Below are 16,720 nucleotides of genomic sequence, written 5' to 3' on the forward strand. Positions count from 1 at the left end.
AAAAAAAAAAAAGAGTGACGGTCAAATCCAAAACGACAACCGTTTCCCGCCCGGAAGTTTGTTACAATATCCAGATCGTCTTGCTCTTTCTCTTCTTCGCTGGCCATGATTTGCTCACCCATAACGGAAATCCAATCGGCTGTTCCAATCACAATTAATAAATCCATTCTTACTTCCTAACCATTGCCTTCGCGTCCGTCGGCTTCCGCCGCTGGCGCCGCCGGGAATTGCGATGGTCCACAGAAGCAATGCCGTGGTAGGTGTCTTCAACGTGCTGACATTGCTCTTGGGTCTCGCTGCAGTCGGTGGCTCGATCTACATAATCATCCTTGGCGGTCACGCCTCCGACTGTCAGAAACTTCTCCGGAACCCACTATTGATCGGCGGCGTCTTGCTGGTGTTAGTTTCGACGCTTGGGATCGTGGGCTCTTTGGGCCGCGTCAATGTGGTTATGTCAATCTTCCTGCTTGTGACGTTCCTGCTGATCGTGATTCTCATATTCTGGACCGTCTTCGCGTTGTTCGGGACTCACACGAAGTTAGGGCAGCGGATATGGCAACATTATAAGGTCACTGATTTCAAGCATTGGCTGCAGCGTTACGTGATTGACGACTACCAGCATTGGAAAGCGATCAAGAGTTGTTTAATCGATGCCCATGTGTGTCGGAACCTTGCCGTTGACGATGATCAGAACGACGGATATCTGATTTTCAGGCGCTTGTCTATCACCCAGGTTAGTCTTCGTTGTTCCTCCGCAAGAGTCAATATGTCGTACTATGCCTTAATAACCGCGTCTATACATGCATGACCTAACATTTAGACGTACTACCTTTCACACACAAAAAAATGGCGGGTTTGATCAGAAGAAAGGACCAATATAGTATGGTTACGAATGCAGCTCACTATTTGCAAAGATTTAAAATCTAAACAAACCCCTATGTTCTACATTTATGAGTCTGCATGAGAAGTACTCTGCCATGCAATTGTCACAATTAGCTCTAAATCCTCGCCTTTATGTGTATTAGCGTGGTCGATACCACCTATGATTCCATGATGAGATATGTCAGTAGTTAGAAAGAGACTTCAAATTTAAAACTAGGCCAATTTCAGGGGCTCTCAAGAATATTAATTATTTAGGCTTAACGGACGTGTACCATGTGTTTGACCAAACGAAAGAAATACTATCTCCGGTCCTTAATATAAAATTTTATTTTCTAAATATAAGACCCCAATCTATTTTGTTTTTTATATTTATTTTTTTCCTAAGGTAGTCCTTCTAATAATGATGGTTCTAACTAATACACTTAATTAGTAAGGATATTTTAAGAAAGACAACACTTATTTATCACAAATAACTAACTTAACTTATTTCCTTAATCTCTTTAAATTAGTCAACTAGGTCTTATAATTAGGATTGAAGGTAGTATGTAATCTTAAAACACCGGATCAGATAACTAAAACCTCTGCTTCTTCTGCTCAGTCCTCTACGGATATTAAAATGAATGTTTATTGAAGAATGGGTTTGGGTATGTGCAGTCAGGGTGTTGTAAGCCGCCATTGTACTGTGGATTTAGAATGGAGAATGTGACTTTCTGGGTAGAGCCGACGACCGGTCCAGTAGAAAAGGATAGTGATTGCGAGAGATGGAACAATAGGCAAGACAAGTTATGTTACGATTGCAATTCGTGCAAGGGAGGGGTGCTGGCCGACACAAAGCTGCACTGGCGGCGTATCACAATCTGGACCACCCTCGTAATCATTTATTTGACAATCTCATACGTCTTGAGCTGCTACGCCCTCTGGAACAATCGATCAGATTCCCGCCCAAGCAAGCACCACACACAGCCAGCACTAAATAACCCTTGATGATAGCCAGCCAACCACGATATGTATCTTCTTCCTTATCAATGGTAGAAATGGAACCAGGGTCTTACTTCTTGTGTAATTGTTGTACTAATATCCCATAGGCTTCATGTTTCCAGGAGGTACATATGGGTCGGATTTGTACATCTGCTCTCATTTTGTTCTAATGAACAAATTTTGACATGCAGTCATCTGATCTTTCTTTCTTTCTTTCTCCTTCTTCTCTCTTTCCTTTTTTTATTTTTGTGTATGAGCGTTTAGACTACTTTTTTATGTTACTTGACCACATATTGGGGTATCTTCCAGACAAACATGAACTATGTGACAACCACCGTTGTATTTTAATAACACTTCCCATCCAGACCACCGGAAATTCCATTATAATGAAAACACCGTCGAAAAGCTAAAAGGTTGTGGTGTTGTTGAATATTGACTATCACCAAAGTTGAATTATGTGGAATTCTAAAAGGCCTTAGAATATGTGAAGAGGGTGTCCGCAACATAGTGGTTTCTAGTGATTCGATTGAAGTTGTGAACCTAATCAGAAGAGGCGAGCCAATGAATTCTTGGCATTTCAAGTTAAAGTAATATAATATTCATATTTCGTAGGATGCGCTGCAGTGGTTACTACGCTCTCATTCAAAAACCAGATTTGTTCGGCTATCAGCCTTGGAGGTCTCTTTAAAAGTACAGGAAATTGAATGAAGAAGAATAGTTATCAGTATCACTTCACTTCAGAAAAGTAAAAGCAAGGAACAAGAAGAGATAAGCCACCAATGATGTTAAGAGTTCAAGTGTCCAAGTTGGGGGTAGCAACATAGATGGAATATTGGGTAGTGGTACTAGCGATAAGCCACAGATCCTGCCACCAACAAGTGCTCCAAACCTATAATTGAGAGATTAAACAATGCAGAAAATGAACAAACTAAAATCAGAAGGAAAGCATATGTTGGTGCAAGCTGTCTAATTCCCTTGTAACTTACCCTGTAATGGATGCTCTCGCCAAGCTCTTCATCTTTTCGTTAAGAAAATATATGCAGGCGGCCAAAGAGATTGCTACCTGGTCCAAAGATCAAAACGTTCAAATGAATATGCAAGAATGAGAGAGAGCAGCAACGCATAGACGATTATCATATTATCATTTTCTACGTTTCTGGTAAATATACAACACATAGCATAAACCTTAGACCAAGTAGCCAGAAGAGGGGGATGAATATAATGACACATCTTACTGAAACACATGTAAAAGAGATAAAAAAAAACAACAAACCTGAAACGCAAGTCCACTTTCAGCAGAATTCATTATACTCCAGCCCCCCATAAAGGCAAAAAGAAACAATCTTCTGAGGATAACATCGGTTGTTGGAAGTTCAGCATAGTTGAGCAAGTTCTGAACCCAAGGTGGTGACTCTTCCACTTTCTATTTCAGCCGGCTTTTTAAATTAATTTTTGTTTTCTTCCTTTGTCTGAAACTTGCCATTAGTATTTTTTCAAATGCTGCTTCTATTGATTCTTCACTTCTTTCATGCCCAGCATATTGTTGCAGCAGAAAATTTCTTGAACCCTAGTTCCTCCTCAGAAGCATCATAGCTTACCCCAAGGCGTCTGTAAGGATCCCAAACACTGAAACGAGGAAACTTTCGAACACTACCTACAAGGAAAAAATAAGTGTACCATCAACTGATCAGTAAGGAAGAATAGGAAGCACAGAATAAGTGTCCATTTGGCAAAAGATATAGTTCAATTGACACTCAGGCTATCGATCAATGTCCAATCAATGACCAAAAGCTACCAAACAAGAAACATAATAAAGAAATTCATCGTTAATGGATCCATAGCTAATGGCCAAGCCTAAGTGTGGAAGTGTGGAATGTGTGAGGTTTTGGGGGGGGAGGGGGCTGCTGTGTATATTTGGCGCAGAGGAGTTTAGTGTAGGGTTAAGCAGATGGTGAATATCTGTGAGGGAGATAGGGGTGAGAACGGGTGTACAGGGCAGCCCTTAGTTCGGGGAATTACTTATCAGACCCTCAATAACCTGACTTTGGCCTAAGTGGGATGAAGAATCCTATTGAGTACCTTATAATACTCAATGTAGAACTTAGTATCCCATGTTACCAAGTATCCATCAAATACATGAAAGCCATAATAAGAAATGATGGTCGCATACTTGTATACTAAGACATCGGACATAACCAAAAAAGCCAACCTCATATAAGAGGAATTTCTGAAACAATCGGAACATTGGTATTAAAAGCTTTGGCCCACTGGTTCAGTAATCAAAGTATGGTTCTGGGCTTGACAATGTCAGTTAAGCACCATCCTACTTTGAGGTTATGAAATAATTGAGCTTGAATGGCCATTTAGTGAACATCGAGATAGAAGGTAATACCTCCTCCGTATGGCGCATCCACTGCGCATTTGATCCTCCATGAAACACTGCAATGTGCTGTCAGCTTCCTCGCATTTCCTTGGAGGGGCCTGAAGATGATTCAATCAAGGGAATCAAAAGAAGAAGAAACGACAGAACTTTATACAATGGAAAGAAAAATGAATGATGAATTAGGAGATCAACAAACATAACTAGCCTTAACCATATGGAAATTCAGAAGTTTTTTAAAACTTTAAAAAAATTCGAAAAAAGTAAATTAACTGTTGAAAATATTCAACAGGGATATCATGAATGAATAGTAAAGTACTCTTTCGGCTCTTAATATAGGACCTAATTGTTGAGTTGGTTTTGGTTTTAAACACAAGACCCATTTTTTATATTTATCTATTTTCTCTAAATTACCCCTAGGATACTCCCTCAACTATAATCAAGTAAAAGAGAAAGAAAGGTATTAAGAAAGATAATTATGGTATTTTAAGAAAAACGTATAATATTTTTTATAATAACTAACTTATCTAATTTCTTTGCCTAATCAAATTAATTAAATGGGTCTTGTATTAAGGACTGGAAGAGTAATATTACTAATATATCCTACTTTGATATAACATATTCATATTGATAATATCGATTTTTTTTCTTTGTTTATCAAGCTACCCACATAACAAATTTGACGAATAGAAAAAACAATCTCATTCTGAATTAGCCAAGCATATACAGCATCAGAGAATCAAGAGAAGCAACAGAAACTTGCACAAGCAATAAGAATACACACAAGAAGAAGAGAGGGGGAGGGTACAATTTCTTGCCGAGCAAAGCGGTGGCGAAATTGGAAGTCGAGGGCGAAAGTGCGACCATATTGTTATGCTGGTAGCGTAGCCTAAATGCCTAATACAGTAATAGGGAGGACACCATGGGAATTTCAAAGGAGGGTTCAGAAATGGAAAGGCTGAGGCTAAGTTCCCCCGCGCCTTGCCGTTTTGGTCGGGTTTGGGTCGCTGGAGGAAAACTCAAAACTGAAAGAAGAGGAAAAACCTCGCGGATTACCTAAGGGATAACAAGTTTAGGGGGACCCCCCCCCCCAAAAAAAAAAAGGACTTACCACTGAGCAACAACGGGTAAAAATTAAAAGAAAAATAGTAAATAAAAACTTCTAATATGTGAAATTACTATTTGGAACATTTAATTTAGAAAATGACAAATAAAGATCTAATTCTATATAATAAATATGAAATCTTAATGAAATGTCTGAAATCACAACTCAGATATGCCAAATGACAAGTTGACTTTGGAAAATGACAAATTCATTTTGACGAATGACAATTTCGGTAGACCAAATCACAACTTGGCTGAGAGAGATTTTAGACATTTCACCAAGATTTCATATTTGTAATATAGTACTGAGTCTTTATTTATTATTTTTCAAATTGAGGGTCTCAAATAACAATTTCCCATATTATGAGTCTTTATTTGTTATTTTTTCAAAATTAAAACAAGCCCGTATTTCCCAAAATATTAGTATCTTTTCTGGTCCCAAAAAATTAGTATCTTCTGTCTAAGGTGAAAAATGAATGGACTTGAGAATAGGGATACTTTATGGTAATTAGTCATAATTCAAGAAACCCAACATACAATGTCAAGTGATCTGGTATTAATCATAGTACTAAATTATATTAGTCCTATTTATAGTACAGAGGGAATAAATTTTTTTGTCCTCTTTATAAGGCAGAAAGAGAAAATTTTTATATAAATGTATAATTTTATTCTTTATTTATTATTGTGTTAACTTTGTTTTCATAGAGTATAATGTATATTAAGTAAAGATAAAGTTGAAAATTTGTTAAATTTTAAATAGAAGCTAATAAAGTTTAAGATTTTTCTTGTTTGCGTAAAATATGTTAAAAGTGACTTGTAAATAGGACCATGGGAGTAACTTTTTCAGACGTGACATTTAATATTCAACAATGCTTCATATAGGATTGCTTCTAATTAGGGGTGGAAACAGGTCAGGCTAAGCTTTGTCCTTAACAGGTCAGATTGTTTAGTAACAAACTGGTTTGAGCCTGGCTTGTAGCCTGTTATAGGTTTTTTTTAAAGCTTGAGCCTGAGTTTGTTAAAAAAATCTGTAATTTTAAAAATTTTACAATGCATAATAAAAAATACACGGGCTAATTAATAAAAAAATAAAATATATATACTACATAACAATTATTTATTATTATATTTTATTTAAATTTTAATTATGGTTAATATTATTGCAAATAAGTTATAAGTATATATTGAAATTTAAAATAAGACTGGATATAAGTACAAAATTAAAATTAAGATAAATAAACAGATTAGGTCAGGCCTGATAGACTTAAGAGACTTTTGAAAAAGCATAGACCTAACCTATTAGGCTAAAAAAGTCATCAAAAAGGATTGAGTCTTTTTTTATTTTGAAACAGGCCAGGCCAGGTTAAGTCACAGGATGCCTGGCCGTTTTCACCCCTATCTCTAATAGAAGGACACCTATACATAGGGGAAAAAATTAAGACATGATAAAAGAAAGATAAAATTAATAAATGTTGCTAAATATTTAGTAAGTCAGAGAAATCGAAGTACTGCTGCTCAATGTATGTCTCCCAGGAATATAGTAGTGTTAAATACTGAAGGTTGGAGTTTTGCTGCTCATTTTGCCAATAGAACTTTTGCAATTCACGCAACTATACTGGTAATGGTATTAACAAACTTCAGGTTTTTTTTTTTAAATGAGCATATAATCAGGTAGTTTCGGCGGCAAAAAAAAAAATAATAATAATAAGGAGGAGGAAGAAGGAAAAAGAACAGGTCTTCAGCCTGACACCTAAGCATTGTGATATGAATCATATGATACATAATAAAGTCAAGAGCATTTCAATGCATAGAACTCTCGGCACTTTTCTATCCTATCTGCTTTAATTTGATTCCCACTAAACCCGACACAAAAAATAATCTGTGAACTAGCCTCCTTCATACAGCGATTGAACATTTGGCTTCGAATATCACTATCCTTCATTTACATTACATCTTCGTCCCCCCGTGTTAAACATTAGCGCCTTATCATTATAATGCCCATTTTTCTCAGGCGGCCACGATGCAGCCATTACTACCACAACATAACAAACACTTTATAGTAATAATAAATGCATTAATGCTTCAAAATAATTTCCTTTAAAAATAAATTGCCATTAATTTAACTCATTTAATTTTGCTGGTAAAAAAAATCATTTAATTTTTATCTTAAATACACTGCGTTTTATTCACAATTTCTTGGTGCTAAATTCAGTTATTTTTTTGAAATTTGAATTATATATTTTTTTAAAAAATTTTGAACTGTACTATAAAACAATAAATATAACATCTGGAAACCAATCAAATGACAGAAAAGGGAGGAATAATGTCGAAAGCTAAATGGCCAATGGTGTGAGATAATAATTGAATGAGTCATCAAGTCGGGACTCGGGAACAAGGAATCTCCCCATAGGATATTCTCGGCATCAACCAGTTACTTACTATTCATAGACTCGATTGTTTCCCCAATCTAAACTTGGACTTTGCTTTATTTACTCCAGATGACGACAGAAATTACCCGTCTTTTAGACTCTGTTTGGATGGAGAATTCACCTGAATATGTCTCAAAGAACGAACCAGTATTCGTAAACAGTATAAGTAAACCAATTTGCATTAGCAAGAAGTTTATAAAATTTCTCTCTTATTATCTGATAAGTTGGGGAAAAAAAATCTAAATCTATAAGATTACTTACCAAAATATTATGAGTAGGCCAATGAGTTCTATGGACTCGTGACAACAATTGATCCAAACTGAGCCTTAGTCGGATTGGATATGATTAACTCATATAAGAATTTGATCCAGATTCCCGTAAACATCATTAGCAACTAGATTCTCCATCAAGTTGTACTCCATCCACTGTAGCCTCCTTTCTTAGTCGTCATGTTTAATATTGTTCAGTAGGCCTGGCCTACCCCCTGGAGTAAATCTTACTTTCCAAGGATACCTTTTCCTTTACAAGAAAGCAACAAGCAGGGACCTTCAAACCATCATTATGCCCAAGAAAATGATATACTAGAACCAGAGCAATTCACATTTCATCCCCAGATCATCTTCAGAAAACTCTACCATCAAAATAAGGAGCTCCAAATTTTAGAACTGAATGGAGACATCTTCTCTGTTTGAGTGCATAACATGCCAAGCCAATGTTTGGGGCAATTAATCATAGAATGAAAAGGTCGCCGCTTGAAACATATCTTACACAAAAAAGAGGTGGCACCAATGTGAACTATATTAAGCATGCCCGATCTGCAACTTCCAGCCAATTAACACGTAATAAGCTAGGAGGTTGCAGTACCAAAGTCTCTATCAGAAAAAACCATAGTTCTTTTCAGCTTTTTATATAGACGTAATTAATGCCTCGAACAAGGATTGATATTTTATATTTGAACGGGGAAAAATGAAGGCGATAATTTCAAGAAGAAAAATACAATGGAGAAAATGGATAGTACCAAAGAGGATTATAAGAACACAATGAAGTATACATATAATTTAAAGTGGATGGTACCAAAGAAGATTATTTCTCACAACTTGAAAAAGACACCAGTTGAAAACAACTTATTTACTGGTAAGAGACTGTGGAATCTCGGCAATATTCCGATGGGGCTATACCTATATAGCAGGAAAAGGACCCTCAAGATGATAAAAACTTGAAAAGCGATTGACCCATAAAACACATGACAAAAGAGTCAGCTGGGAGAATGCTCTTATCTTGTTGAGAGGCTTGAGAGTAGAAGAGTAAAAAAAATGAACACTGAAAGTAAAAGTAGAAATCCGTCTACGAATAATGCAATAGATGATGAACCACCCCACTTAATATAAGATCCAGTTTGCCAGCACAGGAGCATCACAAACTGGATTGTCGGCAGCCGCAATATTATAGCCAATATCTTGGAAGGTCAGTTCATCCAACCTGATAGTTACATATCATACTCCTACAATGAAAATCATCCATGTATGATATTATAATGCATGATCACATATGTAAGTTGGAACCCGAAACATCTAATTTTTTGAACGATAATCGATAGGATTATGCAAATTGATTCAAAATGATAGCAGCTGGCGAATCGATCATTAAGAGGCCATACAACACTATTACTGGAAATCAAGCAAGAGGTTCCAAGAAAATATTAACAAAGAAACTCTCAACAAGAAACTACTGGTAACTGCTCAAACGAGGATAAAAGCAACAAAACTAAGCTGCGTCATTCTAAATCTAAGACAAACACATATAGTCCCCGGGTTGGTGGGGAAAAAATTAAAAACTAGCTCTATAAATGATTCTAAATAACGAGGTAATTTTTCTTTTAAACTAAAAAAACTCGTGCTCGTGGTTTTCTCACAGTTTCTCGGCAACCAAACAGATGACATCGAAAATAGTGAAAGAGACCAAGTAGGCATTGGATGCAGAGGTTTATCGATCGATTCATGCTTTGTGTTCTCCCACACAAAAGATCAGGAAGAGATCGATGAACCGCTGCATCCAGTGTCTTCGCCCCAGCTCCATGTAGATTCACATAAAAAACACAATATCAACAAAATAAATTGAGGGGGGAAAAAAAACTCCGACCTCGTTGTTTTTCCCTCTGAAAGGAAAACCGACAAAATGCCAAGCACATAGAAAAAACAGCATGAACAAAGAGAGATTCCAAGATCCAGCACGTTCTTACGAACAAAAGTAGTCGAACTCGATTATAAAAAAAAATCAAACATGGCGAACCGGTGAATTTTACAGCAGAGAGTCAGAGATCTCGCCTTACATAAACAGAAATTATGTAACACGAGGATTCAAAGCTAGAACTAGCTATCACTTTTTCTCACGGAAAAAGGGTTGAGAACATGAGCATGAATCAGAAGACTAAAAGAGAATAGTCATCACCATTGCCGTTTCTGCGCTTTGGCTCTTTTTTTCCTCTCTCTCTCTCTCTTCGCCCACCCTTGATGTGAGTCATTCCCAGACGCGCTGGGACTTCTCAAGGAAAATGAATTCGGGATCTGGTTTTGTTTTTATCTGGAAGTGAAGTTACCATCTAGCCCCTGCTCCCTAAACAGTCGAAGACAAATGATGCTTTTATTGCACGAATATCGAATTCATTTATCAGCACGTTTAATATGAATTGAGGTAAAAAAAAAATTTCATATATTTATCCTATATTTTATAAATGATAATTTTTTTTGTAAACAGGATATCTTTTTATTGGAGGTAGTCATGTTAAGATACTATTAGAATACTATCTCCGGTCTTTAATATAAGATCCTGTTTAATTTTTATTTTGATCATAAATATAAGACTTCAATCCACTTTATCTCTCATATTTACTTAATTTTTTCAAGATAGTCCTTCTAATAATTATAATTTTAGTCAATACACTTGATGAGTAAGGATATTTTAGAAAAGACAACACCTATTTAGGATAAATAACTAACTCAACTTACTTCATTAATCTCCTCAAATTAGTCAACTGGCTCTTATAATTAAGATCGGAGGTAGTATTAAATATAGGCACATCTTCTAATAAGAATTCAAACCTTAATTTATTATACTACGAGAGACTAGTATTTTCTATTAGACTAACTTTCTGTTAGTTTTATAAATGAGAATTGAAAAACTGTTCATATAGCCTTTCAGATGAGCCCATGATCATTTTTTTGTCCACGAGGAAACTAATCAATTCAAAAATTCTTTGCAGAGAGATTCGCAGCCCCCACCCCTTCGGCATAAATAGTATCTTTCTTATTTTTATTATAAAATTTTATAAAATTAAAAAGATACTACTTTTAGTCCTTAATATAAGAGTTAGTTTGATTTTAATTTGATCTTAAATATATATCTCAATTCACCTTGTCTCTCATATTAATCTATTTTTTTCAAAATAGCCCTTGTGATAGTTGCACATATTAGAGATTCCATCAAGTGGTAATTCTAACTAGTAGACATGATTGGTAAGAGTGTTTTAGAGAATTCAGCTTGAATAAATAATTAACTTAACAAATATTTTTAATTTACTTAAATTAGTCAACTAGCTTTTATATGAAGGACTGGAGATACTACATGAGAAGAATAAAAATAATGAAAAATTTTATATTTTAAGAATTGTGATAAAAATTATTAAGAGTTAATATGCATCTAGTACCCCAAAATATTTTTTTAAGTGCATTGAGCACTCTAAAATATTCTGTGGTGCATCCAATATTCCAATACCTCCGAAATATCTTTTAGATGCATCCAGCACCCTGAAATATTTTTTTTATGCACAAAAAATATTTTTAAATGTTGGACGTACCTAAAAAAATACTTTGAAGTATTAGATACACCTAAAAAAATATTTTAAGGCGCTAAATACACTATAAAATATTTTAGAGTACTCGATGTACCTGAAAAAATATTTTGAAATGCTGAATGCATTTTAATCCAATTATCAATAACTCTAGATTCTTTTTTTATGACCAAAAGTATCCATTAGATCTGGATCTCACGAGCCCGAATTGTAAGTTAAATTATTCACAACTCTATGAATAATGTAATATTTAATGATCCATGTATTAAGGTAGAGCAAATTGCATCAGTTAAATTATAAACAGGGCAGCTCATTTTTGTAATTATGCAAGGATTAATTTTATTGATATAATGATATATCAAGTGAATGTTTAGTTTAACTTATTTTAAGTAGTTTTATGCTATAAAAAATAAAAATATGAGGGGAATTTTGTTTCGCCAGCACTTTACAGTAGCACAGTAACTTATTAATTGCTAAACTCATTAATGTTTCATTTGGGTGTTAATAGATGGCAGTGTATTAGGATGGAAAACGACTTCCTTACAATCATTTTGTTTCATGGGAAGGAGCGGCCATCTGATTTTATCCACTCAGTTTATGAACTGGTTTGTGGCGAGATACGTGGAAGTAATTTTCTTTGTTTTTTAGGAGAAAACTTCGAATAAGGAAACTTGATCAGTTTTACTACATATAAATATATAGGAGTTTGATAGTACTCTTCCGGTCCTTAATATATGATTCAATTATTGAGTTAGTTTTGGTTCTAAATATAAAACTCATTTTTCATATTTATCAATTTTCTCTAAATTACCCCTATAGATACTCTTTCAATCATAATCAAGTAGAAGAGGAAGAGGGAGTATTAAGAAAGATGATTACGGTATTTTAGGAAAAATATGTCATATTTTTTAAAACTAACTAATTTACCTAACTTCCTTAATCTAACCAAATTAGTTAAATAAGTCTTATATTAAGGGCCGAAGGAGTATATAATTAATTTTCTTATTTAATACTCCATTTCATCCTTATTATAAGACAATTTCAATTAATTCACACAAACTAAATAATAATAATTAACTCATTAAATAAGTCTTAAATTATTAAAAAAATTTAACCTTACCCCATATCAATAAAGCATTGATGAAAAGAGAAAAATGGGAAGAGCCAACAAATGTGGAGCCAGCTTAATTAGTGACACTGATCTATTGGGTCCAAGCCCTGAGCAGGCAGTTACATTTTCCCGGTTCAACACCAAAATTAGTTGGACTGATATTGGTTGGTTTGTTGCTAAAGGGCCAAAAAGAGGCCTTTTATGGTAGCAACTATGAAGTACCGGCTAAAGGTACCATATTGTAGTATTTACAAATACTGTACGTTTAGGGATCCATTTTGCTTTTTATTTCATGATTTTTCCCGCTGCTTTTCAGTCAATTTCTTTTTTTCTGGGAGGATGAATATAAGTGGCATATCAAATGCTTTGAGTATTTAAATGAAAATCAAACTATATTTTAAAAGTAATTTTACAATATAAAAAATAAGTATATGTAATAGAAGTTCGTGTGAAAGCACTTTTTTTAAAAAGTAATTTGGGTATCCCAGACATTCCAGAAATAATCAAGTAGAGAAGACTAAGGGAGTGTTTGGATGAAAACCAAACTATAATTTTAAAAATGCTTTTACGATTTATAAAATAAATATGTGGAGGAGTTTGTCTTATTATGCGAAAAAATGCTTATGAGAATCACTTTTCAATTTACCAAATACCCTCTAAACTGTCCAAATCTCTGGGTATTAAAATTTTGTATGCCAAAAATTTACGTGATTCTCTAACCCGATAAAAATCCATTGAATAGGAAAAATAAGCATAAATGACTTTAAATTTTATTAATAATATATATTTTTTGGGGAGAAATACATAATCAAAGGATGTTTACATGTTAAGGAATCGCCTTATGGATGGGCATTAAAGTCATAAGCTGAGAGAGGACTCCTTTACATGCATGCATGAAGATGAGACCCACTTTTACCAATGAGAAAAGGCCTTTTATTTATTTACTCCTATATCCAAAAGCCTACTACTTTCTGACTGCAGCAAAAGGAGGCTTGCATGCTAAACACTCGTAAAGTAACCCCATCAAAATATCAAAGAACCATACTCCCTTCTCCTCCTTCTGCCCTTTTTGCCCCCTTTCCACGTCGATATTCCACGAGCCATTGTCATACATCTCGTTAAGCAACTTGCAGGAAGGAACGAAGAAAGAAAGAAAGATCCTTTATTTATATGTATGCGCTTCATCTCCAAGCTAATTAAGCTTGTTATTATTTCACTCATTTACAGGTATTACTGCATCGTCGCCGTCGATGAATCTACAGCCGGAGCAGCAGCAGCAAGCCGGTCCAGGAGAGGCGCAGATTCCGACGACTGTGACTACTCCGGAAACCGTACCGACCCCTAGTGCCTGGGAATCCTCTGGTTCTGTTGGGCCTTTCTTTGCGGTCATTTCTGTGCTTACTATTCTCGCTGTTCTTTCCTGCTATCTGGGACGAAAGTGGAACCCTAGGCCCCTCACCCCTTTGGAGAGCATCGAGAACGAGAACAGAAGCTGCTTTGGCTGGCTCAAGCTCTTACGTCGCCGCCCATGTATACCTGGGCCTGTTCAAGTTAACAACGTTAATAAGTCGCCGGAGATGATCATGGCTTCTGCTAAACACAGTGATGATGATTGTACAGTTGAAGAAGGTGAGGACGCTGCACAACAAAACCTGCACCCTCAGGTTTAATTAGTCATTGTTATTGCCTACGCATTTCGTTTTTGTGAAATTGATAACGCGCTTGTATTCTAAACACTTTATTTATCTAATAAATATATAACTTGTCGGGAGACTCCGTGCATTCATCTAGTGACACATGATGGTTTCGATTCTGATATATATAAACCTGGCAATGGCGTTGATGAAAATGATATTCAAATTTATTACATAGAAACGTTATAATAAGAGTTGAGAAACGAGTGTCGATCGTTTTCGTCATTTAAACACCCGAAGATGTCGTGCTTTAACAGGAATAAAATTGGGGGAAAAGGCCCAGTGGTAATTAATAATATGTAAAAGGTGTCTGAATCCTTCAAGGGAACTGGAAAAAAGAAAAAAGAATAAGAAAGACGCGTGTTTGGCTGTATGCCAATTGCCGAGCAGAGAAGTTCATCATTATCTGGGCTAGCTGGTGATTTTGCAGAGAACAATATATATATATATATATATATATATATGTATGTATATATATTATCGGTTTTTGCTTATTAATTAAATATGATACGTTCTATTCAGAATGGAGACAACGTAACGCCACCTCAGCTTTAGCTGGGCTATAGCCTTGGGAAGGGAAGGGGAGAGGCACATGGACTGCCATAAATTTGGACTTAATAAAGACACCCTTTAAAAAGTTAAAAACAAATTAATCCAGCACTCAAATCCTAGCCTAGCCCCACATAATAAAGCAATCAAAAGAAAACCGACCTAACATCTGACTGAACAATTTTAATGTAATCTAATACATTTTCAAACGTTAATATTAATAACCAAACGATACCTTGTGAGTTTCCAAGAAGGCACATGGATTACTTCAGACTCAGAGTACTTAGACGCCTTACAGAATCGTTGTCATATTCCTTCGTGCCACACCGACTCGCTTCCCTTTCGTCTTCTCCCTTTCAACATCTCTGCGACTTCGTTTCATTCTTCTCATATTTCGGCAGATCACATTGAGATATATTGAGATGTCGTCAAAGCCTCTCCAAGTCGATCAGCTTAAGCAACTAAGGGACGTTTTTGCTCGATTCGACATGGACTCCGACGGCAGCCTGACCGTCCTAGAGCTAGCGGCGCTCCTCCGCTCTCTTGGCCTGAAGCCCACCGGAGATCAAATCCACGCGCTGTTATCCACCATGGACTCCAACGGCAATGGGTCGGTGGAGTTCGATGAATTGGTGAAAGCGATACTGCCAGACTTGAAGAACGAAGAGGTGATCGTGAATCAAGAGAAGCTGCTAGAGGTGTTCAAGTGCTTCGATCGCGACGGAAATGGGTACATATCGGCGGCGGAGTTAGCCAGAGCAATGGCCAGAATGGGTCAGCCTCTTACTTACAGAGAGCTCACACAGATGATCAAAGACGCGGATGAAGATGGCGATGGCGTGATTAGCTTCAGTGAGTTCGCCAATGTAATGGCCAAGTCTGCCTCTGATTTCTTTGGCCTCGCATCGCCATAACCATATAGCTCCTCATTGTATCATATGAATTTCGATTCTTCAAGGATTATGTATGCCTGCCTGTATGGCATTTTTCTCTCTTCTCTTTCCTGATAAGGCACAGAGTTGACTTCGCTCACAGATCTATCCTCTTTTTCTTTCCTGTTCAATAATACTCCTGGAACTAATTATCTAAGTTGGAGAAATGAAAAATATTAGTTAAATTAATTAATATGATATGTTTCTAAAATATTATAATTATTTTTCTTAATTTTTTTCCTTCTCGTATTTAGATTATTGTTGTGTATCAACGTCAACTTGCTAATTAGAACTTGCATTAAAAACTTGAGAGTATTATACAAGTTTTTAGGAGGTAAAAAAAGTCTAACTTCGAACAGATCACATCTACATAAGCTGGTACTTACTAATCAGCTAGATCCAAACTTCTTAGCCAAGGGAAAACCTATACACAGAAACAAATGAATTTCTTGTACTATTATTTATAGATTTTATCCTCTAATTTTTAAAATTATATATTATACATAAAAAATTAATTTCAAATAAATGATAGACGACGACCATTATGCCCTTATAGTTTTTTTAATATTTCACTTCTACCTATAAAATATATTATTATAATATTTATTTCAAATAAAAAATATATTATCCTAAGTAAAAAATAAAAAATAAATACATTATTATAAAAATTATTTAAAATAAAAAATTGTTTAAATAAAAAATTATAATATTATAAAATCAATTGTTTTTTATAAATATATTATTTATTAAATATATTTTAAAGCTGGAAAAAAAGAGCCTAAAGAGAATAAAATTTCATTTTTCTTAGAGCATA

At 35.3% G+C, this 16,720-nt stretch overlaps 3 protein-coding genes, 1 long non-coding RNA gene and 1 pseudogene across 4 annotated transcripts; 3 read left to right on the forward strand and 2 right to left on the reverse strand.

The window, feature by feature from the left end:
* Positions 1–209: 209 nt before the first annotated feature.
* LOC114713283 (tetraspanin-11-like) lies at positions 210–2,016 on the forward strand. Its single transcript, XM_028897895.1, has 2 exons — positions 210–733; positions 1,537–2,016. The coding sequence occupies exons 1-2, from the start codon at positions 233–235 to the stop codon at positions 1,864–1,866; spliced, it is 831 nt and encodes a 276-aa protein (XP_028753728.1). The 5' UTR covers positions 210–232; the 3' UTR covers positions 1,867–2,016.
* Positions 2,017–2,435: 419 nt separating this feature from the next.
* On the reverse strand, positions 2,436–5,191 carry LOC114713285 (protein CHAPERONE-LIKE PROTEIN OF POR1, chloroplastic-like; annotated as a pseudogene).
* A 2,469-nt stretch (positions 5,192–7,660) lies between these two features.
* On the reverse strand, positions 7,661–10,305 carry LOC114713292 (uncharacterized). Its single transcript, XR_003737326.1, has 2 exons — positions 8,035–10,305; positions 7,661–7,894 (listed from the first exon to the last, which is right to left on the reverse strand). It is a non-coding gene; the product is annotated as an uncharacterized LOC114713292 (long non-coding RNA).
* Positions 10,306–13,811: 3,506 nt separating this feature from the next.
* LOC114713291 (uncharacterized) lies at positions 13,812–14,510 on the forward strand. The gene has a single exon (XM_028897901.1). It carries the CDS (start codon positions 13,982–13,984, stop codon positions 14,399–14,401), a length of 420 nt encoding a protein of 139 aa, XP_028753734.1. The 5' UTR covers positions 13,812–13,981; the 3' UTR covers positions 14,402–14,510.
* Positions 14,511–15,172: 662 nt separating this feature from the next.
* Positions 15,173–16,008, forward strand: LOC114713286 (probable calcium-binding protein CML15). The gene has a single exon (XM_028897897.1). The coding sequence runs from the start codon at positions 15,397–15,399 to the stop codon at positions 15,886–15,888; it is 492 nt and encodes a 163-aa protein (XP_028753730.1). The 5' UTR covers positions 15,173–15,396; the 3' UTR covers positions 15,889–16,008.
* Positions 16,009–16,720: the final 712 nt, after the last annotated feature.

The sequence above is a fragment of the Neltuma alba genome, unplaced genomic scaffold (genome assembly GCF_004799145.2).
Source record: "Neltuma alba isolate B1F8T4 unplaced genomic scaffold, ASM479914v2 tig00011422_pilon, whole genome shotgun sequence".
NCBI lineage: Eukaryota > Viridiplantae > Streptophyta > Magnoliopsida > Fabales > Fabaceae > Neltuma > Neltuma alba.

What these genes read in the sequence shown, in the direction of transcription:
- LOC114713286 (XM_028897897.1), top strand. Translation starts at nt 15,397, where the DNA reads ATGTCGTCAAAGCCTCTCCAAGTCGATCAGCTTAAGCAACTAAGGGAC.
- LOC114713291 (XM_028897901.1), top strand. Translation starts at nt 13,982, where the DNA reads ATGAATCTACAGCCGGAGCAGCAGCAGCAAGCCGGTCCAGGAGAGGCG.
- LOC114713283 (XM_028897895.1), top strand. Translation starts at nt 233, where the DNA reads ATGGTCCACAGAAGCAATGCCGTGGTAGGTGTCTTCAACGTGCTGACA. An exon ending in GGCGCTTGTCTATCACCCAG is followed by an intron (nt 734 to 1,536) that starts GTTAGTCTTCGT and finishes GGGTATGTGCAG; the next exon opens with TCAGGGTGTTGTAAGCCGCC.